Source organism: Oncorhynchus nerka, linkage group LG22, assembly GCF_034236695.1.
Source record: "Oncorhynchus nerka isolate Pitt River linkage group LG22, Oner_Uvic_2.0, whole genome shotgun sequence".
NCBI lineage: Eukaryota > Metazoa > Chordata > Actinopteri > Salmoniformes > Salmonidae > Oncorhynchus > Oncorhynchus nerka.
In genome coordinates this window covers 87,364,023-87,390,353 of record NC_088417.1, presented here as the reverse complement: position 1 = coordinate 87,390,353, position 26,331 = coordinate 87,364,023, and the positions used below count along the sequence as shown (strand labels likewise).

At 44.3% G+C, this 26,331-nt stretch overlaps 1 protein-coding gene across 1 annotated transcript in view; it reads right to left on the bottom strand.

The window, feature by feature from the left end:
* LOC115105938 (alpha-mannosidase 2-like) overlaps positions 1-19,533 on the bottom strand; it is a 55,155-nt gene extending 35,622 nt beyond the window's left edge. Inside the window, exons 1-4 of the mRNA XM_029628455.2 lie at positions 19,141-19,533; positions 17,951-18,214; positions 15,926-16,070; positions 4,199-4,370 (exon numbers count right to left, since the gene is read on the bottom strand). Of these exons, the coding sequence (XP_029484315.2) occupies positions 4,199-4,370; positions 15,926-16,070; positions 17,951-18,214; positions 19,141-19,281 (722 nt within the window). The 5' untranslated portion in view covers positions 19,282-19,533. The remainder of the gene's footprint in view (positions 1-4,198; positions 4,371-15,925; positions 16,071-17,950; positions 18,215-19,140) is intronic.
* Positions 19,534-26,331: the final 6,798 nt, after the last annotated feature.

Below are 26,331 nucleotides of genomic sequence, written 5' to 3'. Positions count from 1 at the left end.
CAAGGCTAGCTGCTGAACCCTACCTGTCAGTAGCTCGTTGTGAGCATGGCCAATGCACACAGCATTTACACACAGTTTGTGTATCCCCCAAGGCTAGCTGCTGAACCCTACCTGTCAGTAGCTCGTTGTGAGCATGGCCAATGCACACAGCATTTACACACAGTTTGTGTATCCCCCAAGGCTAGCTGCTGAACCCTACCTGTCAGTAGCTCGTTGTGAGCATGGCCAATGCACACAGCATTTACACACAGTTTGTGTATCCCCAAGGCTAGCTGCTGAACCCCACCTGTCAGTAGCTCGTTGTGAGCATGGCCAATGCACACAGCATTTACACACAGTTTGTGTATCCCCCAAGGCTAGCTGCTGAACCCTACCTGTCAGTAGCTCGTTGTGAGCATGGCCAATGCACACAGCATTTACACACAGTTTGTGTATCCCCCAAGGCTAGCTGCTGAACCCTACCTGTCAGTAGCTCGTTGTGAGCATGGCCAATGCACACAGCATTTACACACAGTTTGTGTATCCCCCAAGGCTAGCTGCTGAACCCTACCTGTCAGTAGCTCGTTGTGAGCATGGCCAATGCACACAGCATTTACACACAGTTTGTGTATCCCCCAAGGCTAGCTGCTGAACCCCACCTGTCAGTAGCTCGTTGTGAGCATGGCCAATGCACACAGCATTTACACACAGTTTGTGTATCCCCCAAGGCTAGCTGCTGAACCCTACCTGTCAGTAGCTCGTTGTGAGCATGGCCAATGCACACAGCATTTACACATAGTTTGTGTATCCCCCAAGGCTAGCTGCTGAACCCTACCTGTCAGTAGCTCGTTGTGAGCATGGCCAATGCACACAGCATTTACACACAGTTTGTGTATCCCCCAAGGCTAGCTGCTGAACCCTACCTGTCAGTAGCTCGTTGTGAGCATGGCCAATGCACACAGCATTTACACACAGTTTGTGTATCCCCCAAGGCTAGCTGCTGAACCCTACCTGTCAGTAGCTCGTTGTGAGCATGGCCAATGCACACAGCATTTACACACAGTTTGTGTATCCCCCAAGGCTAGCTGCTGAACCCTACCTGTCAGTAGCTCGTTGTGAGCATGGCCAATGCACACAGCATTTACACACAGTTTGTGTATCCCCCAAGGCTAGCTGCTGAACCCCACCTGTCAGTAGCTCGTTGTGAGCATGGCCAATGCACACAGCATTTACACACAGTTTGTGTATCCCCCAAGGCTAGCTGCTGAACCCTACCTGTCAGTAGCTCGTTGTGAGCATGGCCAATGCACACAGCATTTACACACAGTTTGTGTATCCCCCAAGGCTAGCTGCTGAACCCTACCTGTCAGTAGCTCGTTGTGAGCATGGCCAATGCACACAGCATTTACACACAGTTTGTGTATCCCCCAAGGCTAGCTGCTGAACCCTACCTGTCAGTAGCTCGTTGTGAGCATGGCCAATGCACACAGCATTTACACACAGTTTGTGTATCCCCCAAGGCTAGCTGCTGAACCCTACCTGTCAGTAGCTCGTTGTGAGCATGGCCAATGCACACAGCATTTACACACAGTTTGTGTATCCCCCAAGGCTAGCTGCTGAACCCCACCTGTCAGTAGCTCGTTGTGAGCATGGCCAATGCACACAGCATTTACACACAGTTTGTGTATCCCCCAAGGCTAGCTGCTGAACCCTACCTGTCAGTAGCTCGTTGTGAGCATGGCCAATGCACACAGCATTTACACACAGTTTGTGTATCCCCCAAGGCTAGCTGCTGAACCCTACCTGTCAGTAGCTCGTTGTGAGCATGGCCAATGCACACAGCATTTACACACAGTTTGTGTATCCCCCAAGGCTAGCTGCTGAACCCCACCTGTCAGTAGCTCGTTGTGAGCATGGCCAATGCACACAGCATTTACACACAGTTTGTGTATCCCCCAAGGCTAGCTGCTGAACCCCACCTGTCAGTAGCTCGTTGTGAGCATGGCCAATGCACACAGCATTTACACACAGTTTGTGTATCCCCCAAGGCTAGCTGCTGAACCCTACCTGTCAGTAGCTCGTTGTGAGCATGGCCAATGCACACAGCATTTACACACAACATTTGTGACACCCTGCTTCTTGCTTTTGGGGCTGTTTTCTGAAGTAGAGAACCCTCTGAATCGCCCTCCATGTCACTTCCAGAGAAACCGCTGACTGGCAACCATTACATTCCCAAGGGGACAAATCAAATCAAATTTTATTGGTCACATACATATGGTTAGCAGATGTTAATGCGTGTGTAGCGAAATGCTTGTGCTTCTAGTTCCAACCATGCAGTAATATCTAACAAGTAATCTAACAATTTCACAACAACTACCTTTTACACACAAAAATAAAGGAATGAATAAGAATATGTACATATAAATATATGGATGAGCGATGGCCGAACGGCATAGGCAAGATGCAGTAGATGGTATTGAGTACAGTATATACATATGAGATGAGTAATGTAGGGTATGTAAACATTATAAAAAGTGGCACTGTTTAAAGTGACTAGTGATACATTTATTACATCCTATTTTTTATTATTAAAGTGGCTAAAGAGACTGAGGCAGAGTGAGCGAGAACATGTGTTAACCTATATGCCTCTCACAAACAAAATTGATTTGATGACCTCAAGACCATAGTCAGTTTGGCTGGTTAAGGCAATTCAAACCAATTTACTCCTGTTACCAGGCAGAGGATTATTTTTTTTACTGTAAACTAGGATTTATTTTAAAAGTTAGGTGAAAAAATTATGAAAATCCCTTACGTTCCCTTACGCCTTCACTAAGCTTGGACAATATACCGTTTATACCGTATACTGGGGTATTTCCCCTTGCCGCAGCTGCAGGAGTGCATGCTATGCAACTGTTTATAACTATACACTGAGTGTACAAAACATTAGGGACACCTGCTCTTTCCATGACATAGACTGACCAGGTGAATACAGGTGAAAGCTGTGATCCCTTATTGATGTCACCTGTTAAATCCACTTCAATCAGTGTAGATGAAGGGGAGGAGACAATTTGTAAGTCGCTCTGGATAAGAGCGTCTGCTAAATGACTTAAATGTAAATGTTAAATGAGACAGGTTAAAGAAGGATTGTTAAGCTTCGAGACAATTGAGACATGGATTGTGTATGTGTGTCATTCAGAGGGTGAATGGGCAAGACCACAGATTGAAGTGCCTTTGAATGGGGTATTGTAGTAGGTGCAGAGGCTCTGATTTGAGTGTGTCAAGAACTGCAATGCTGATTGGTTTTTCACACTCAAGTTTCCCGTGTATCAACAATGGTCCACCACCCAAATGACAACCATCTAACGTGACACAACTGTGGGAAGCTCTGGGGTCAACATGAGCCAGCATCCCTGTGGAAAGCTTTCCACACCTTGTAGTCCATGCCCTGATGAATTGAGGCTGTTCTGAGGGGGAAAGGGCTGCAAAGCAATATTAGGACGGTGTTCCTAAAATTTTGTACACTCAGTGTAAGTTAATTTTAACTGTAAGAAATCTAAATCTAAGTGTCAAATAAATCATACCCGGCTCATGGCTCCAGCTATGCATTTGGTTTGCTAACTTGCTAGCTAAGTGTCTAGATGTCAAGATCAAGCTTCTTGGTTACAGCAGAGACATTTAATCCCTTCCTGGATCAAGATCCCTGTTGCATAATTTGTTTTGTGCGTCGAAAAAATAGTGCTTCTTGTGTGCACTTCCGGAAATAGCGTATAACCCAGTATGGTACAGAAATGGTATGACGGTATGAACATCTGAATACTACCCAACCCTAGTTATCACATATCATTTTTTGTTAAAATGACGTTGATTTGACCAGTTTTGGTCCAGTGGGTCACTTCTAATTTCATTTCATTTTTTAGAAACCCTATAAAACCGCTGGCCCTAAGCAAGGCATAACCTTGCTTTAATTAAAATGGGAATACCAGAGGAGCATCGGAATCTTATTGTAAATCCACTGAGGAATTAGATTCCACGTTTACAGAGCCAAGCTATATCAACAACACCATAACATAAACCATAAGTGATTTGCTGCTCATATTGATTTCAGTATCACCTTGAAGCTAGAATGACAGACAGACAGACAGACAGACAGACAGACAGACAGACAGACAGACAGACAGACAGACAGACAGACAGACAGACAGACAGACAGACAGACTACCTCTTGACAGCGTCTCTCTTCTGGTTGTCGATGTTGTCCCACCACTTGGAGAAGTATGAGATCTCGGACCAGATCATTTTCCTGCGGCTGTCCTCATGGAGTTTCACCACTATGTTGTTCAGGATGTACTGGGTCTGGTCCCGGTAGTAGTCGTCAAACGTCTTCAGCCATCCTGAGAATGTACAAATATGACAAAGTGGTAGAGCATACATTACAACTGTAGACTATCTGTCTGTCTGTGTGTGTGTCTGCCATAGAGTCAATAAACTGAGTCAATAAAACCATCATAATCAGGTGAATGAGCAGAACATGTGGTTCAATCAATTTGCCACATCCATTGATTTAACAACATAATGTCATCATATTTCCAATGAAAATCAATGCATTCAAAAAAGTATTTCCACTGCAAGGTGAAATAGGATAAATAATTCTGTAGAACGCACACAGGCATGAGTGCTTTAAACTGTGCAAGGGCGTGAGTATTGTCTTTAGCTACTGTATACAATTCTAAGGGAGAACCAGCCCAGTTAAACCAGAAAACCAGCTTGGATTACTGAAGAATTACCCAATCTCAGGCACAAAGAATAGGCTGGCCTTGGCTGTAACTGGACTGCAGATGCTGCTTCTGTGCTTACACGTGATGTGACAAACGCTCAGCACTGACTGCTCTTAGTGCCTACACTAACGCCTTAGTCTCTGGAATGTCTAGTGAGGGACTACGCCTTTAAGTCACACTGCAACACAGCATTAAAAGGCTGTGTTTCTGTGCAAAATGTACTTTTGAGGACATTTTTAAAAATAGGCTTCTGATGCGTCTGATCAATTGTGTTCTTTTTCTGATATATATACACAGTAGCAGTACATTTTTACAAATTTTACTATTTTCTACATTGTAGAATAATAGCGAAGACATCAAAACTATAAAATAACACATGGAAACATGCAGTAGCCAAAAAGGGGTTAAACAAATCAAAAAGTAAGATTATTCAAAGTAGCCACACTTTGCCTTATTGACAGCTTCAAATCAAATCAAATCGAATCAAATTGTATTTGTCACATGCGCCGAATACGACAGGTGTAGACCTTACAGTGAATTGTTTACTTACAAGCTCTTAAACCAACAATGTGGTTTTAAGAAAAATAAGTGTTAAGTAAAAAATAAATAAGTTTAAAAAATATATAAATAAAAGAGCAGCAGTAATAGTTAAAGAGCAGCAGTAACGAGACTATATACAGGGGGAACCAGTACAGAGTCAATGTGGAGGCTATATACAGGGGGTTCTGGTACAGAGTCAATGTGGAGGCTATATACAGGGGGAACCAGTACAGAGTCAATGTGGAGGCTATATACAGGGGGAACCAGTACAGAGTCAATGTGGAGGCTATATACAGGGGGTTCTGGTACAGAGTCAATGTGGAGGCTATATACAGGGGGAACCAGTACAGAGTCAATGTGGAGGCTTTATACAGGGGGAACCAGTACAGAGTCAATGTGGAGGCTATATACAGGGGGAACCAGTACAGAGTCAATGTGGAGGCTATATACAGGAGGAACCAGTACAGAGTTAATGTGGAGGCTATATACAGGGGGTTCTGGTACAGAGTCAATGTGGAGGCTATATACAGGGGGTACCGGTACAGAGTCAATGTGGAGGCTATATACAGGGGGAACCAGTACAGAGTCAATGTGGAGGCTATATACAGGGGGAACCAGTACAGAGTCAATGTGGAGGCTATATACAGGGGGAACCAGTACAGAGTCAATGTGGAGGCTATATACAGGGGGGACTAGTACAGAGTCAATGTGGAGGCTATATACAGGAGGAACCAGTACAGAGTCAATGTGGAGGCTATATACAGGGGGTTCTGGTACAGAGTCAATGTGGAGGCTATATACAGGGGGTTCTGGTACAGAGTCAATGTGGAGGCTATATACAGGGGGAACCAGTACAGAGTCAATGTGGAGGCTATATACAGGGGGAACCAGTACAGAGTCAATGTGGAGGCTATATACAGGGGGTTCTGGTACAGAGTCAATGTGGAGGCTATATACAGGGGGAACCAGTACAGAGTCAATGTGGAGGCTTTATACAGGGGGAACCAGTACAGAGTCAATGTGGAGGCTATATACAGGGGGAACCAGTACAGAGTCAATGTGGAGGCTATATACAGGAGGAACCAGTACAGAGTTAATGTGGAGGCTATATACAGGGGGTTCTGGTACAGAGTCAATGTGGAGGCTATATACAGGGGGTACCGGTACCTCCCACACATGCGGTGACCTCACCCATTACAACCAGCATGTCCAGAGATACAACCTGTCTCATCATCACCCAATGCCTGGGCTTACCTCCGCTGTACCCGCACCCCACCATACCCCTGTCTGTGCATTATGCCCTGAATATATTCTACCATGCCCAGAAACCTGCTCCTCTTATCCTCTGCCCCCAACGCTCTAGGCGACCAGTTTTGATAGCCTTTAGCCGCACCCTCATACTACGGGTGATGTGGAGGTAAACCCAGGCCCTGCATGTCCCCAGGTACCCTCATTTGTTGACTTCTGTGATCGAAAAAGCCTTGGTTTTATGCATGTCAACATCAGAAGCCTCCTCCTAAGTTTGTTTTACTCACTGCTTTAGCACACTCTGCTAACCCTGATGTCCTTGCCGTGTCTGAATCCTGGCTCAGGAAGGCCACCAAAAATTCAGAGATTTCCATACCCAACTATAACATCTTCCGTCAAGATAGAACTACCAAAGGGGCGGAGTTGCAGTCTACTGCAGAGATAGCCTGCAAAGTAATGTCATACTTTCCAGGTCCATACCCAAACAGTTCGAACTACTAATTTAGAAAATTACCCTCTCCAGAAATAAGTCTCTCACTGTTGCCGCCTGCTACCGGCCACCCTCAGCTCCCAGCTGTGCCCTGGACACCATTTGTGAATTGATCGCCCCCATCTAGCTTCAGAGTTTGTTCTGTTAGGTGACCTAAACTGGGATATGCTTAACACCCCGGCAGTCCTACAATGTAAGCTAGATGCCCTCAATCTCACTCAAATCATCAAGGAACCCACCAGGTACAACCCTAACTCTGTAAACAAGGGCACCCTCATAGACGTCATCCTGACCAACTGGCCCTCCAAATACACCTCCGCTGTCTTCAACCAGGATCTCAGCGATCATTGCCTCATTGCCTGTATCCGCCACGGAGCCGCAGTCAAACGACCACCCCTCATCACTGTCAAACGCTCCCTAAAACACTTCTGTGAGCAGGCCTTTCTAATCGACCTGGCCCGGGTATCCTGGAAGGACATTGACCTCATCCCGTCAGTTGAGGATGCCTGGTCATTCTTTAAAAGTAACTTCCTCACCATTTTAGATAAGCATGCTCCGTTCAAAAAATGCAGAACCAAGAACAGATACAGCCCTTGGTTCACTCCAGACCTGACTGCCCTCGACCAGCACAAAAACATCCTGTGGCGGACTGCAATAGCATTGAATAGCCCCTGTGATATGCAACTGTTCAGGAAGTCAGGAACCAATACACGCAGTCAGTCAGGAAAGCTAAGGCCAGCTTCTTCAGGCAGAAGTTTGCATCCTGTAGCTCCAACTCCAAAAAGTTCTGGGACACTGTGAAGTCCATGGAGAACAAGAGTACCTCCTCCCAGCTGCCCACTGCACTGAGGCTAGGTAACACGGTCTCCACCGATAAATCCACGAGAAAGCTTCAAACGGCTGGCCATGCCTTCCGCCTGGCTACTCCAACCTCGGCCAACAGCTCCGCCCCCCCGCAGCTCCTCGCCCAAGCCTCTCCAGGTTCTCCTTTACCCAAATCCAGATAGCAGATGTTCTGAAAGAGCTGCAAAACCTAGACCCGTACAAATCAGCTGGGCTTGACAATCTGGACCCTCTATTTCTGAAACTATCTGCCGCCATTGTCGCAACCCCTATTACCAGCCTGTTCAACCTCTCTTTCATATCGTCTGAGATCCCCAAGGATTGAAAGCTGCCGCAGTCATCCCCCTCTTCAAAGGGGAGACACCCTGGACCCAAACTGCTATAGACCTATATCCATCCTGCCCTGCCTATCTAAGGTCTTGAAAGCCAAGTCAACAAACAGGTCACTGACCATCTCGAATCCCACCGTACCTTCTCCGCTGTGCAATCTGGTTTCCGAGCCGGTCACGGGTGCACCTCAGCCACGCTCAAGGTACTAAACGATATCATAACCGCCATCGATAAAAGACAGTACTGTGCAGCCGTCTTCATCGACCTCGCCAAGGCTTTCGACTCTGTCAATCACCATATTCTTATCGGCAGACTCAATAGCCTCGGTTTCTCGGATGACTGCCTTGCCTGGTTCACCAATTACTTTGCAGACAGAGTTCAGTGTGTCAAATCGGAGGGCATGCTGTCCGGTCCTCTGGCAGTCTCTATGGGGTGCCACAGGGTTCAATTCTCGGGCCGACTCTTTTCTCTGTATATATCAATGAGGGCGATTCCTGATCCACCTCACGCAGACGACACCATTCTATATACTTTCGGCCCGTCATTGGACACTGTGCTATCTAACCTCCAAACGAGCTTCAATGCCATACAGCACTCCTTCCGTGGCCTCCAACTGCTCTTAAACGCGAGTAAAACCAAATGCATGCTTTTCAACCGATCGCTGCCTGCACCCGCATGCCCGACTAGCATCACCACCCTGGATGGTTCCGACCTTGAATATGTGGACATCTATAAGTACCTAGGTGTCTGGCTAGACTGCAAACTCTCCTTCCAGACTCACATCAAACATCTCCAATCGAAAATCAAATCAAGAGTCGGCTTTCTATTCCGCAACAAAGCCTCCTTCACTCACGCCGCCAAGCTTACCTAGTAAAACTGACTAATGATCCTCGATTTCGGCGATGTCATCTACAAAATGGCTTCCAACACTCTACTCAGCAAACTGGATGCAGTCTATCATAGTGCCATCCGTTTTGTCACCAAAGCACCTTATACCACCCACCACTGCGACTTGTATGCTCTAGTCGGCTGGCCCTCGCTACATATTCGTCGCCAGACCCACTGGCTCCAGGTCATCTACAAGTCCATGCTAGGTAAAGCTCCGCCTTACCTCAGTTCACTGGTCACGATGGCAACACCCATGTAGCACACGCTCCAGCAGGTGTATCTCACTGATCATCCCTAAAGCCAACACCTCATTTGGCCGCCTTTCGTTCCAGTACTCTGCTGCCTGTGACTGGAATGAACTGCAAAAATCACTGAAGTTGGAGACTTTATCTCCCTCACCAACTTCAAACATCAGCTATCCGAGCAGCTAACCGATCGCTGCAGCTGTACATAGTCTATTGGTAAATAGCCCACCCATTTTCACCTACCTCATCCCCATACTGTTTTTATACTGTTTTTTTATTTTATTTATTTATTTACCTTTCTGCTCTTTTGCACACCAATATCTCTACCTGTACATGACCATCTGATCATTTATCACCCCAGTGTTAATCTGCAAAATTGTATTATTCGCCTACCTCATGCCTTTTGCACACATTGTATATAGACTGCCCATTTTTTTCTACTGTGTTATTGACATTGCTTACTCCATGTGTAACTCTGTGTTGTCTGTTCACACTGCTATGCTTTATCTTGGCCAGGTCGCAGTTGCAAATGAGAACTTGTTCTCAACTAGCCTACCTGGTTAAATAAAGGTGAAATAAAAAATAAATAAAAAACAGAGTCAATGTGGAGGCTATATACAGGGGGAACCAGTACAGAGTCAATGTGGAGGCTATATACAGGGGGAACCAGTACAGAGTCAATGTGGAGGCTATATACAGGGGGAACCAGTACAGAGTCAATGTGGAGGCTATATACAGGGGGGACTAGTACAGAGTCAATGTGGAGGCTATATACAGGAGGAACCAGTACAGAGTCAATGTGGAGGCTATATACAGGGGGTTCTGGTACAGAGTCAATGTGGAGGCTATATACAGGGGGTTCTGGTACAGAGTCAATGTGGAGGCTATATACAGTTGGAACCAGTACATAGTCAATGTGGAGGCTATATACAGGGGGAACCAGTACAGAGTCAATGTGGAGGCTATATACAGGGGGTTCTGGTACAGAGTCAATGTGGAGGCTATATACAGGGGGTTCTGGTACAGAGTCAATGTGGAGGCTATATACAGGGGGAACCAGTACAGAGTCAATGTGGAGGCTATATACAGGGGGTTCTGGTACAGAGTCAATGTGGAGGCTATATACAGGGGGTTCTGGTACAGAGTCAATGTGGAGGCTATATACAGGGGAACCAGTACAGAGTCAATGTGGAGGCTATATACAGGGGGAACCAGTACAGAGTCAATGTGGAGGCTATATACAGGGGGTTCTGGTACAGAGTCAATGTGGAGGCTATATACAGGGGGAATCAGTACAGAGTCAATGTGGAGGCTATATACAGGAGGAACCAGTACAGAGTCAATGTGGAGGCTATATACAGGGGGAACCAGTACAGAGTCAATGTGGAGGCTATATACAGGGGGAACCAGTACAGAGTCAATGTGGAGGCTATATACAGGAGGAACCAGTACAGAGTTAATGTGAAGGCTATATACAGGGGGAACCAGTACAGAGTCAATGTGGAGGCTATAAACAGGGGGTTCTGGTACAGAATCAATGTGGAGGCTATATACAGGGGGTTCTGGTACAGAGTCAATGTGGAGGCTATATACAGGGGGAACCAGTACAGAGTCAATGTGGAGGCTATATACAGGGGGTTCTGGTACAGAGTCAATGTGGAGGCTATATACAGGGGGTTCTGGTACAGAGTCAATGTGGAGGCTATATACAGGGGGAACCAGTACATAGTCAATGTGGAGGCTATATACAGGGGGAACCAGTACAGAGTCAATGTGGAGGCTATATACAGGGGGTTCTGGTACAGAGTCAATGTGGAGGCTATATACAGGGGGAATCAGTACAGAGTCAATGTGGAGGCTATATACAGGAGGAACCAGTACAGAGTCAATGTGGAGGCTATATACAGGGGGAACCAGTACAGAGTCAATGTGGAGGCCATATACAGGGGGAACCAGTACAGAGTCAATGTGGAGGCTATATACAGGGGGAACCAGTACAGAGTCAATGTGGAGGCTATATACAGGAGGAACCAGTACAGAGTTAATGTGAAGGCTATATACAGGGGGAACCAGTACAGAGTCAATGTGGAGGCTATATACAGGGGGTTCTGGTACAGAGTCAATATGGAGGCTATATACAGGGGGTACCGGTACAGAGTCAATGTGGAGGCTATATACAGGGGGAACCAGTACAGAGTCAATGTGGAGGCTATATACAGGGGGAACCAGTACAGAGTCCATGTGGAGGCTATATACAGGGGGAACCAGTACAGAGTCAATGTGGAGGCTATATACAGGGGGAACCAGTACAGAGTCAATGTGGAAGCTATATACAGGGGGAACCAGTACAGAGTCAATGTGGAGGCTATATACAGGGGGAACCAGTACAGAGTCAATGTGGAGGCTATATACAGGGGGGACTAGTACAGAGTCAATGTGGAGGCTATATATAGGAGGAACCAGTACAGAGTCAATGTGGAGGCTATATACAGGGGGTTCTGGTACAGAGTCAATATGGAGGCTATATACAGGGGGTACCGGTACAGAGTCAATGTGGAGGCTATATACAGGGGGAACCAGTACAGAGTCAATGTGGAGGCTATATACAGGGGGAACCAGTACAGAGTCCATGTGGAGGCTATATACAGGGGGAACCAGTACAGAGTCAATGTGGAGGCTATATACAGGGGGAACCAGTACAGAGTCAATTTGGAAGCTATATACAGGGGGAACCAGTACAGAGTCAATGTGGAGGCTATATACAGGGGGAACCAGTACAGAGTCAATGTGGAGGCTATATACAGGGGGGACTAGTACAGAGTCAATGTGGAGGCTATATATAGGAGGAACCAGTACAGAGTCAATGTGGAGGCTATATACAGGTGGTACCGGTACAGAGTCAATGTGGAGGCTGTATACAGGGGGAACCAGTACAGAGTCAATGTGGAAGCTATATACAGGGGGAACCAGTACATAGTCAATGTGGAGGCTATATACAGGGGGAACCAGTAATAAGTAATAACCAGAGAGTAGCAGCAGCGTAAAAGAGGGTGTGATGGGAGGAGAGAGGACATTGCAAATAGTCAGGTAGCCATTTGATTAGCTGTTCAGGAGTCTTGTGGTTTGGGGGTAGAAGCTGTTAAGAAGCCTTTTGGACATAGAGACTTGGCGCTCCGGTACCGCTTGCCGTGCGGTAGCAGAGAGAACAGTCTATGACTAGGGTGGCTGGAGTTTTTTTAGGGCCTTCCTCTGACACCGCCTGGTATAAAGTTCCTGGATGGCAGGAAGCTTGGCCCCAGTGATGTACTGGGCCGTATGCACTACCCTATGTAGTGCCTTGCGGTCGGAGGCCGAGCAGTTGCCATACCAGGCAGTCATGCTCTCGATGGTGCAGCTGTAGAACCTTTTGAGGATTTGAGGACCCATGCCAAATCTTTTCAGTCTCCTCTTCATGACTGTCTTGGTGTGTTTGTACCATGATAGTTTGTTGGTGATGTTGACACCAAGGGACTTAAAGCTCTCAACCTGCTCCACTACAGCCCTGTTGATGTGAATGGGGGCTGTGCTCGATCCTCCTTTTCCTTCAGTCCACAATCATCTCCTTTGTCTTGATCACATTAAGGGAGAAGTTGTTATCCTGGCACAACACTGCTAGGTCTCTGACCTCCTTCCAATAGGCTGTCTCATCGTTGTCGGTAATCAAGCCGACCACTGTTGTGTCATCGGGCAAACTTAATGATGGTGTTGGAGTCGTGCCTGGCAGGTAGTCATGGGTGAGCAGGGAGCACACTTTTGGCATTCTCTCAACCAGCTTCATGAGGTAGTCACCTGGAAAGCATTTCAATTAACAGGTGTGCCATTGTTAAAAGTTAATTTGTGGAATTTCTTTCCTTCTTAATGCGTTTGCGCCAATCAGCTGTGTCATGACCAGGTAGGAGTGGTATACAGAAGATAGCCCTATTTGGTAAAACACCAAGTCCATATTATGGCAAGAACAACTCAAATAAGCAAAGAAAAGCGACAGTCCATCATTACTTTAAGACATGAAGGTCAGTCACTACGGAACATTTCAAGAACTTTGAACGTTTCTTCAAGTGCAGTCACAAAAACCATCAAGCGTTATGATGAAACTGGCTCTCATGACGACCGCCACAGGAAAGGAAAATCCAGAGTTACCTCTGCTGCAGAGGATAAGGTCATTAGAGTTAACTGCACCTCAGAATGCAGCCCAAATAAATGCTTCACAGAGTTAAAGTAACAGACACATCAACTGTTCAGAGGACGCTGCGTGAATTAGGCCTTCATGGTTGAATTGATGCAAAGAAACCACTACTTAAGGACACCAATAAGAAGAGACTTGCTTGGGCTAAGAAACACGAGCAATGGACATTAGACCGGTGGAAATCTGTCCTTTGGTCTGATGGGTCCAAATGTAAGATTTTTGGTTCCAATCACTGTGTCTTTGTGAGACGCATAGTAGGTAAACGGATGATCTCTGCATGTGTGGTTCCCACCGTGAAGCATGGAGGAGGAGGTGTGATGGTGTGTGGGTGCTTTGCTGGTGACAATGTAAGTGATTTATTTAGAATTCAAGGCACACTTAACCAGCATGGCTACCACAGCATTCCGCAGCAATACACAATCCCATCTGGTTTGCGCTTAGTGGGACTATCATTTGTTTTCCAACAGGACAAAGACCGAAAACACACCTCCAGGCTATGTAAGGGCTATTTGACCAATGAGAGTGATAGTGCTGCATCAGATGACCTGGCCTCCACAATCACCCGACCTCATTCCAATTGAGATGGTTTGAGATGAGTTGGACTGCAGAGTGGATGAAAAGCATACAACAAGTGCTTAGCATAGGTGGGAACTCCTTCAAGGCTATTGGAAAAGCATTCCTCATGAAGCTGGTTGAGAAACGTTCAAAGTTCTTGAAATGTTCCGTAGTGACTGACCTTCATGTCTTAAAGTAATGATGGACTGTCGCTTTTCTTTGCTTATTTGAGTTGTTCTTGCCATAATATGGACTTGGTGTTTTACCAAATAGGGCTATCTTCTGTATACCACAAACGCATTAAGAAGGAAAGAAATTCCACGAATTAACTTTTAACAATGGCACACCTGTTAATTGAAATGCTTTCCAGGTGACTACCTCATGAAGCTGGTTGAGAGAATGCCAAGAGTGTGCAAAGCTGTCATCAAGGCAAAGGGTGGCTTCTTTGATTTGCTTTGATGTCTTCACTATTATTCTACAATGTAGTAAGTAGTCAAAATAAAGAAAAACCCTTAAATGAGTTGGTGTGTCTAAACTTTTGACTGGTAATGTAATTATTTTTTCGAAAGGTAACAGGACAAGACTTTCATCAATTGCTCTATGTCATCTTGTCAATAAATATCAGGCCATTTGAAAGAAAGAAAGCAAAAAGCCTTTTTTATAATGAAAGGTCAAACACACTGATGGTCAAAACCGATAGGATAGGTCTCTTTCTCCATTGTTACAGTAGTGGTGCCACCCCACACACATCTTCATTTTGTATAATTAAGCAACCCGTCTATGCCACATTATAAACTGGGTGGTTTGAGCCCTGAATGCTGATTGGTTGACAGCCATGGTATATCAGACCGTATACCATGGGTATGACAAAACTGTCATTTTTACTGCTCTAATTACATCGCTAACCAGGTTATAATGACAATAAGGAACCTGGTGCCATATTGTGGTATATAGTCTGATATACCACGGCCGTCAGCCAATCAGCATTCAGGGTTCTAACCACCCAGTTTATATTGTGGTATAGACAGGTTGGTTGTTTAGCAACAAAACAGACATGTGCGCAACTATGGTGCAAAACAGACTGGGTTGGCTAAGATTGTTGACAACATGTAAACTATATTTAGTCTCCAATACTTATTGAAAACATAAATACATTTGCACAATGAGCACCTGTCGTCTCTCAAATACATTGTTACAGTTGTTGGTTAGCTAGGTAGCGAATTGTAGCCATATTAGCATAGACGTGACATCAATCAAACCTCCTCAAAACAAGAAATGAGTCACCTACGATTCCCCACATGGCAGCTTCTTGTCATTGTTGGTAGCTATCTGGCCATCCAGAATCACAACACACAGCCTTTTGCCCCATTGAAGCGCATGCATCGTTTTCGTGACGTTGTCAGTTGACCCGTCTATAATGCTTGTTATGCTTTATGTTATGTGCTGTGGTATGTATAATGCTTGTTCCCTTCACAAACCAGGAAACACAATTAACCCAGGAAGGAGCGAAATATGAATCCTGACACTGCTGTGGAGCGGCCCATGCCTTGCTTCCTGTCTGCACAAGGTGTGACTGCATTAAGTAGAGAAAACAAAGCATTAAAGAAGTCACAGAACAATGTCCAGTGTTTCCAGGTTAGCTTTAATGGGACAATATACTCCAAAGTAAACATTTTGCAACTGTTTTCAAACTTCTAAAGTATTCTTGTGTCAAGATAAATACATGTCCCACGCCATCGATTGTGAAGAACTACAACCTGAATTTGGAGTGTAATGTCCGTTTAATGCTCAGAAGTAGTGCACTGCTTACCAGGATCATTGTGTGAGTGGGGCACAACAAAGACTTGCAGTGGCTCGCTGTCCCATTCATTATCCTGGTAGGTGATATCAAAGCCTTGTTTCCACACTCCCCCATCATGGTTGTCAAAGGTCAGGAGGTCATACACATCTAGCAACTGAAAAATAAACAACAAAAAACAAATAGTGGGATATTCTTGAGGTAAACAGGGCCACGCCTGGCTCAGTAGGTAGAGCATGGCACTTGCAATGCCAGGGTTGTGGATTCGATGATCACTTTGGATAAAAGCATTTGCTAAATAAATGACTGAAATGTCTGGTTTGCAGCAAAGCCTCACTTTATTAGGCTATGAACTCTTGAATTTGTTCAAGGAAGTTTCATGTATTTGATTCAGTTTTGTGTTTAATTTAAGTCACCGTGGCAGTTAAGTGCCTAATCCACCACAGAGAAAAGAAAGAAAGCAGTGAATCTGTTCCTGAAAATGTGTGTACGATAACAGTCATATCTGTGACATCAGCAGGTCAGAAGAATGCATGTGAGAGATAGAAATTCTGCTGCAAACTGAGACCGCTTGGTGTTTCTTTGGGACTCACACTAACTTAAATGTCTCTTTGTCTTTTGCCCAAATAAAATGATGGAATGAATGGAATGTGATACAGAGAGGACAAGATTAAATAATGTCTGTCTGCTCTATGGTACGAGAGCCACTAACTAAAGCCATGATTTTAATAACAGGAATACAAATCATAGAAATTAGCTTGTTATCATGATTGATGTCAAGAAAAAATATGATAAGATATATTGTATATCAGTGTTCCCCAACTGGCCAAATGTGATTTTATTTATTTGTCTTTTGAGCAAAAAATGATCATAAACAAATGTTTTTTATTATTTTTTATTATATATATATATTTATAATTTTGTATTATTATTTTGGGTAATTTTCATTGTTAGACATAAAAGACTGTAAAAACACCAGGAAATCAGCTCCTAGCGATTTTAATTGAAGAAATCTGTTCCCAAGTATTCCCACCCATAATAGAGAGACACGTGATCGTATATAAATGTAAGCAACGTTTGAAATTATTATGTTTAAGTCAAACATTATATCTGTTTGGGCTTCTTGCGGTCAATTTGCAGTCTACAAATGATTTGTAACTATATTCCAGCCCCCCGACCATCCTCTCATGAAAAAATCAGCCCGCGGCTGAATCTAGTTGATGAGCCCTGATGTATATACAGACATATGGTGTCTCATTCTGTCTATTTAAGAACAGGAGTGAAAGGTTTCTTTTCGATCTGGGACATTCTTGTGTATAGAGTGACTTAACTGTAACTAAAGGTATGAACTCTTCCTAAAGAAACCTGTCTTTCAAGTCAAACTGCAGTCCCCTCTTACGTTTCCCACATATACAACCAGAAACGTTTCCGATGAGCTGCCATTCAATACCTCACCTGACTTGATGGACAACCTGGAAAGGAAAAGGATAGTCCAACCAGACCAGATAATATAACCAAACCTTTTCAAAGGACACCTGTTTGAATTCATTCGAGCTGTATACTAATGCATTACGCGGTCTGTGTGCTCATAATATTAATTGGAAAAATATTCAATAACATATTCTTGGCACATAGCGTAATGGTAGTGTAATAGTAGTGTAATGGTTTTAACATTTGTCCTTCATTTCAACACCATAACCACGACACATTGCAATAAGTATCGTCCCCATGGCTATTACAAGGCTTCATATTTCACACTGATGGTGGGAGCAATTCAGCATGGAAGGTTGGCATCATGGTAATGACATCATTATGGTGTCTCTTTATATAATGATGTATCTTATTAAAAGAGGTGAAATTCAGAGTTCAATTAAAATAAACACTGGCAGTTAACTGTGTGAATGGAGGTTTGTTTACTTCAAACTTTCCCTGGAGTATGTTGAACAGATACGATCGCAGTTCAACCTTGCAACAATGTTGCTACACGAATACCTGAACGGTTTGTTTCTCATTGTATCCACCTTATAAAACTCTTACCTGCACCCCATCTGCTGGCTTGGAGAACTCCCTTGTCGCAAACTGACAGTCTTGTGAGTCAATAGGGAGGACCAGTGGAGGCGAAGCCAGCAGTTCTAGATAGGGCCCTTGGCTCATGTTCCCGCCGTCAAGACCCCCACGGCCATCCTTGACCGACTCCTTCAGATTGATCACAGAGTCCCTGATGTTGGCTATGATCTCATTGTTCTCTGACAGTAGTGTCTCCAAGCGGTCAATCTTATCCTGCAGGATGGACAACTGGCCCTGATGAACAAGAAGGAGGGACAGGGGAGAACAAGTTTACTGGCTTTATACAATACAGTATGCATATAATTATGCAATGAATGTTTATAAATGAGCTATAATGAGCCTATTCATATTTTAATTGACTGCCAATAAACTAATTGTAAAGCTTTATAAATGTAACATTATTGTAGGGTTACCAAAATGAGGACCTATGTCATCCACGGTGACAAATACAAAGTGTATATAGGGTTATTTTTAAGTGGAAATGACTACTATATAGAAAACAAGTGGACAGTCACCTTCTTGTTACACAAACATTACCACTTTTACCAGTTTTCACTTAGTCTCAGAAATCTCAGACCTAGGGCAACAGCACTGGGTGTATAACATGTGTATTATAATATAGGTGTATACTGGAACATTGTTAATATTGTGGGAGCAACCCGTATGCTTAGGAAGACTAGTTTTCACTCATTCAGGAATGGAATTATGCAACAAACAACCCGGCCCACGATAAGATCTCAATATGCATTTTTTTTGTGTGTGTTAATTGGAACCATATCTGTTGCAAGACAATAACTCTATCATGTAACACAACGATAGTATGTAGCCTACTGTACAGGCTACAGTTGAAAATGTGTTTACATTGTCTTGAACCTTGGATAGGCCTACAATGTAACGTTATAACATTGTAGGCTAAGTAGTAAGCCTACAGCAGCCAATCAACGCCAGTTCTCTATGTGATTGCCTACACAACATAGATAGGATATTGAGGAAATGGGCTACTTTACAAAGTCATTGATATTTGTGCAACCATGTAAAAACAACGTTGCACTCAAGTTATACGCTACGATCTTATACATGCATGTCTGATCTAGATTGCAAAACGTGAGAAAACAAGTAGTTTATCTGAATCAAACAGCCAACGAAATGGAAAAACTTACATTTTGCAATTTATCCCCACCGTTGTTTGGACTTTTTGTATGGTCTAATTGCAGGTGATCCAGCATCAGGTACAATGAGAAGATAACAACACAGAATATGGCACTTCCAAAAACAGTGAATTGCCGACTGAGCTTCATCATAATTTACAATCGAAACTGCCAGGTGAATCGAAGCTGATCACATTGACTGACCGCAATGTAACATATAGTTATGTAGATCACCCTCAGGGAATGATCGATGTCTTGACTCTGCGGTGAGGATCAGAAAAATCTCATGCTATTCCCCCCCAAAAAAGTTCATTCTTCTTTAGTGTGTTAGGACGGAACTAACATAATTGTCCACATTCACTCCTTCTATGAACAACAAGCTTTAAAAGCTGGGTATGTCACCCAAAGATACTGCGTCCCCAGTCGCGAAGTTTCAGTACGAAATAGTTGTGATTCAGTAGATCGTGTTGGCCAGTGCCGACAACCCCGTCTCATTCCTGCATTTGTTTTCTGTTCAAATGAAGTAAGGAAGTGAAAAACATAGGTGTGAACGTGCGCCGCCTACCGACTCACAACTTTTTTCATTTGGGACGCACGGGTAAAGTGGGGATGAGTTTTTAGACCAGGGCACAACGCGTATGGAACGTTTCCAAATCCATAGGTTTGCATTCATTGCCCTTCCTAGTTCCTATCATATTCAGCTATTGCATCTTCCAGAAATTCGTCTCCACTCCAATCATTCATTGGTGTAGCGAAAAGTTGGCCATTAACTCCAGAAAGCACTTCAAGGTTAGATACCTTGTGAAAACAGCTGCATGGGCATGTTCAGCACCCGCTCCTGATGTTTAACGGCTCTCCAAATGCCAGCTTCACTACTACATGATCTCGTTCATATTTTCAACATTTGGAATTCAAAAAGAGAGACAGTGTTCCAGATGTGACACCATGTCATTGGAAAAATCAGGAGCGTTTGTGGAAATGAACAAGCTCCATGCACCGACAAATATTAATTCCTTACTCCCTCATGATTGTAATATTAGAGGCAAACAAGTTGAAAACGCCAAAAATTTAAGGCAGCAATTATGGATTGAGAAAAGCGAAGGCGCAATTAATATTTTCTTAGCATTACCAGTTTCCTTTGTGAACGTATTCTTACAACTGAGAAGCGTCTCCCTTCATTCTCCAGGCCAGGCAGTGGGGTAGAGGAGAACAGAAACTTGTATACGCCTACTCTGACATCATTTTGTGACGAAAAATATGGCATAATTTGTATCAAATCTAACAGGTAAAAAATATATATGAATGGGTTAATTTGGAGAGTGAATTATCATCTGTTTATCTCTATTAGGCGTAATAAAGTAATAATAATAGTTATAATAATAATAACACGAAATACTTGTTTTTGATCAACTTTTGTAATTGTATCATCAAGGTCAAATCATCTACATTTGGCAGAATTAATTTACACGTTTAAAGATTTGCTTCATTAATCATTATCTTGCTGCAGGGTAAATGTTCTTAAATATAAATGTTTCTTCTAATATTTTCTCTGGTGGAGAAAGCTTCAAAGATCCCCATCCCTTGCTTGGAACTCAAGCTGATTTAGGAACCAATTTCTATGAAGCCTCTTTAGCCTGGTGTGCAGGGCCAGTTCTAGACAGAAGTGACATAAGCGTCCGATTAGGGCCCCCAACCGATATGCGGCGACATATCCCCCCCAAAAAACAATTATTATAATTACTTTTTTTAAATGTAGGACCTTAGTCGGGGTCTCAACTTAATATTAACAGTAAGAATAGCAGAATACACCTGGTGCAATTACGAAATTTGGTTGTGCATCAGCACTTTTACTCTTGTTATTTCAGTCACTGACAGTCACTCAGTTAGCCATGTCAGTTAACAATTTATAGATTGGTAGTTAGTCTAGCCAGCTATCTAAGCTTGTAGTAATCATGGCCGAATACCGATTGGGCATGCATGGCAGGTGCCCAGGGGCCATGACCTTTAGGGGGCCCACAATGATTTTGTTAGTCATTCTCACTCAGATATCATATGGCATAAATCATTACAAAATGCGTAGGATTGCAGGAGATTAGCTATAAAACTGCAGAAATGATCTCCACCCCATGGCAAAAATAAATCTGCAGAATTGCAGGAAATTTGCTGTAAAACTAAAAAAAATGTATCTCTAATGAAGTATTGTGAACTAAAGAGGGACACCCGACTCACCTAGCAGCAGGCTTTTCCTGAGGAGGAGTAGCAACCAGCATGGAGGCTGTCAAAGAGTTATTGCATTGGAGCCTGCCTGGTAGGGGTTGAAAGATAAACCCAGCCACCAGGTACCCAGTGATGCGAGCCTACCAGAAGAGCTAGATTCCTTCTATGCTCACTTCCAGGCAAGCAACACTGAACCATGTATGAGAGCACCAGCTGTTCCGGACGACTGTGAGCTCACACACTCCATAGCTGATGTGAGTAAGAGCTTCAAACAGGTTAACATTCACTCGGCCTCAGGGCCAGACGGATTACCAGGAAGTGTACTCAGAGCTTGCGCAGACCAGCTGGAAAGTGTCCTCACAGACATTTTCAAACTCTCCCTGACCAAGTCTGTAATACCTACATGTTTCAAGCAGACCACCATAGTCCCTGTGCCCAAGATAACCTGCCTAAATGACTATCACCCTGTAGCACTCACATCTGTAGCCATGAAATGCTTCGAAAGGCTGGTAATGGCTCACATCAACACCATCATCCCAGACACTCCAGATCCACTTCAATTCATACCGGCCCAACAGATCCACAGTTGACGCCATCTTTATTGCACTCCACACTGCCCTTTCCCACCTGGAAAGGATTCCCTTTGGCTGGGTTTCCCGTTGTGATCCGTGACAGTTTGCAAGCCCTGCCACATCCGACGAGCGTCATGGCCATTATGGTAGGATTTGATCTTTGCCCTGTATTGATGTTTTGCCTGTTTGATGGTTCATTATTTCTTATGTCTCCGGATTAGTATTCCGCTCCTGGAAAGTGACAGCTCAAGCCTTTAACTCAGTGCAGATGTTGCCTGTAATCCATGGCTTCTGGTTGGGATATGTAATTATGGTCGCTGCAGGGACAATGTCGTCGATGCAGTTATTAATGAACCCGTGTGTCACGTTCTGACCTTTATTTCCTTTGTTTTGTCATTATTTAGTATGGTCAGGGCGTGAGTTGGGGTGGGCAGTCTATGTTTGTTTTTCTATGATTTTGGGGATTTCTATGTTTCGGCCTAGTATGGTTCTCAATCAGAGGCAGGTGTCATTAGTTGTCTCTGATTGAGAATCATACTTAGGTAGCCTGGGTTTCACTGTTTGTTTGTGGGTGATTGTCTATGTTAGTTGCTTGTGTCAGCACAGTTCTTAGGATAGCTTCACGGTCGTTATTTGTTTATTTGGTTTTGTACAGTTTACTTTGTGTTTTTTCTTGTCGTCATCTATTAAATGATGCATTCACACCATGCTCCGGTTTGGTCCTCTCCTTCCCAGGAAGAACACCGTGACACCGTGACTAATGTGGTAAACTCCTCAATGGTATCGGATGAATCTCCGAACATATTCCAGTTTGTGCTAACAAAACAGTCCTGTAGTTTAGCATCTGCTTCATCGGACCAAATTCGTATTGTTACTTCCTTTTTGAGTTTTTGCTTGTAACAATGAATCAGGAGGATATAATTCTGATTAGATTTGCCAAATGGAGGGTGTGTTAGCGCTTTGCATGTGTGGTGAGTAAAGATGGTAGGAACACCTAGGTGGGGATGCTGTTCATTGACTACAGCTCATCGTTCAAGACCATAGTGCCCCCAAGAGCATCACTATACTAAGAACCCTGAGACTAAACACCTCCCTTTGCTACTGGATCTTGAACTTCCAGGTGGTAAGGGTGGGCAACACCTACCCCTTAAGGGTGTGTGCTTAGTTTCTTCCTGTACTCCCTGTTCAGCCACGTCTACCCGGATAAAGCACTAAATAAATTTCAGTTACTGCTAAATACGGCTGCTAGAATCCTGACTAGAACCAAAAAATGTGATCATATTACTCCAGTGCTAGCCTCCCTACACTGGCTTCCTGTTGAGGAAAGGGATGATTTCAAGGTTTTACTGCTAACCTACAAAGCATTACATGGGCTTGCTCCTACCTATCTTTCCGATTTGGTCCTGCCGTACATACTGTACCTACACGTACGCTATGGTCACAAGATGCAGGCCTCCTAATTGTCCCTAGAATTTCTAAGCAAACAGCTGGAGGCAGGGCTTTCTCCTATAGAGCTCAATTTTTATGGAATGGTCTGCCTACCCATGTGAGAGACGCAGACTCACAGACAAGGGGCTGAGTCACTGGCTTACTGGTGCTCTTCCATGCCGTCCCTAGGAGGGGTGCGTGTTGAGTCACTGACGTGATCTTCCTGTCTGGGTTGGCGCCCCCCCCTATCTTTGTGGGAGGGGTGTCTCAGGATGGTAAGTCACTTGAGTGTGTTGAGTCACTGACGTGATCTTCCTGTCTGGGTTGGCGCCCCCCCCCCTTGGGTTGTGCCGTGGTGGAGATCTTTGTGGGCTATACTCGGCCTTGTCTCAGGATGGTAAGTTGGTGGTTGAAGATATCCCTCTAGTGGTGTGGGCGCTGTGCTTTGGCAAAGTGGGTGGGGTTATATCCTGCCTGTTTGGCCCTGTCTGGGGGTATCATCGGATGGGGCCACAGTGTCTCCTGGCCCCTCCTGTCTCAGCCTCCAGTAGGTTATGTGTCGGGGGCTAGGGTCAGTCTGTTATATCTGAAGTACTTCTCCTGTCTTATCCGGTGTCCTGTGTGAATTTAAGTATGCTCTCTCTAATTCTCTTTCTTTCTCTCTCTCGGAGGACCTGAGCCCTTGGACCATGCCTCAGGACTACCTGGCATGATGACTCCTTGCTGTCCCCAGTCCACCTGGCCGTGCTGCTGCTCCAGTTTCAACTGTTCTGCCTGCGGCTATGGAACCCTGACCTGTTCACCGGACGTGCTACCTGTCCCAGACCTGCTGTTTTCAACTCTCTAGAGAAGCAGGAGCGGTAGAGATACTCTTAATGACCGGCTATGAAAAGCCAACTGACATTTACCCCTGAGGTGCTGACTTGTTGCACCCTCGACAACTACTGTGATTATTATTATTTGACCATGCTGGTCATTTATGAATATTTGAACATCTTGGCCATGTTCTGTTATAATCTCCACCTGGCACAGCCAGAAGAGGACTCGCCACCCCTCATAGCCTGGTTCCTCTCTAGGTTTCTTCCTAGGTTTTGGCCTTTCTAGGGAGTTTTTCCTAGCCACCGTGCTTCTACACCTGCATTGCTTCCTAGCCACCGTGCTTCTAATGTGACTATCCCCGATGCTTCTCCCTATTTTTCCCCTGCCCCGCTACAAAGTTTCTCCCTACAGGCAGTCACTGAGTCCGAGGTGCTAAAGGAGCTCCTGAAACTTGACCCCCAAAAAAACATCTGGGTCAGATGGTTTAGACCCTTTCTTCTTTACGGTTGCTGCCCCTATCATCGCCAAGCCTATCTCCGACCTTTTTAAGGCAGCTACGGTTCGTCCTTTATTTAACGGGGGAGATCAAGCTGATCCTAACTGTTATAGGCCCTGTTTATCAAAAGTGTTGGAAAAACTAGTCAGTAATCAACTGACTGGCTCTTGATGTCTTAGTATGTCTTTGTTATTCAATCTGGATTCCGCTCAGGCTATGGATGTGTCACTTCAACCTTAAAGGTCCTCAATGATGTCACCATTGCCCTTGATTCTAAGCAATGTTGTTCTCCTCTTTTTATTGACTTGGTCAAAGCTTTTAATATGGTAGGCCATTCCATTCTTGTGGGCTGGCTAAGGAGTATTGGTGTCTCTGAGGGGTCTTGGTCCTGGTTTGCTAATTACCTTTCTCAAAGAGTGCAGTGTATAAAGTCAGAAAATCTGCTGTCTCAGCCACTGCCTGTCACCAAGGGATTACCCCAAGGCTCAATCCTAGGCCCCACACTCTTCTCAATTTACACCAACAACATAGCTCAGGCAGTAGGATTCACTCTCATCCATTTAAATGCAGATGATAGTCTTATAGTCAGCTGGCCCCTCCACAGATTTTGTGTTAAACGCTCTACAACAAAGCTTTCTTAGTGTCCAACAAGCTTTCTCTACCCTTAACCTTGTTCTGAACACCTCCAAAACAAAGGTCACTTGGTTTGGTAAGAAGAATGCCCCTCTCCCCACAGGTGTGATTACTGCCTCTGAGGGTTTAGAGCTTGATGTAGTCACCTCATACAAGTACTTGGGAGTATGGCTAGATGGTACACTGCCCTTCTCTCAGGTTTCCTCTATCGTATTCTCTCCTCTTTCACCCCAGCTGCCAAACTAACCCTGATTCAGATGACCATCCTACCCATGCTAGATTATGGAGACGTAATTTATAGATCAGCAGGTAAGGGTGCTCTCGAGGTGTCCTGCTCTTCTCTCTTATTATAGTAGACGCACGGTTTAAATCCCCTCTACAGGATCGGTGGGTCCCCCGCGGGACAGTTGAGATAATGTAATGTGATTAGCATGAGGGTGTAAGTAACAAGAACATTTCCCAGGACATAGATATATCTGATGTTGGCAGAAAGCTTAAATTCTTGTTAATCTAAATGTACTGTCCAATTTGCAGTAGCTATTACAGTGAAAGAATACCATGCTATTGTTTGAGGAGAGTGCACAGTTATGAACTTGAACATGTATTAATAAACCAATTAGGCACATTTGGGCAGTCTTGATACAAAATGTTAAACAGAAATACAATTGTTCATTGGATCAGTCTAAAACTTTGCACGTACACTGGTTACATCTAGTGGCCAAAATCTAAATTGCGCCTGGGCTAGAATAATATTTGTTTTTGTTTTTATGCTCTTTTGCACACCAGTATTTCTACTTGCACATCCTCATCTGCACATGTTTCACTCCAGTGTAAATTTCTCAATTGTAATTACTTTGCCACTACTGGCCTATTTATTGCCTTACCTCCTTACTTCATTTGCACACACTGCATACAGATTTTTCTATTGTGTTATTGACTGTATGTTTGTTTATCCCATGTGTAACTCTGTGTTGTTGTTTTTGTTGCACTGCTTTGCTTTATCTTGGCCAGGTTGTAGTTGTAAATGAAAACTTGTTC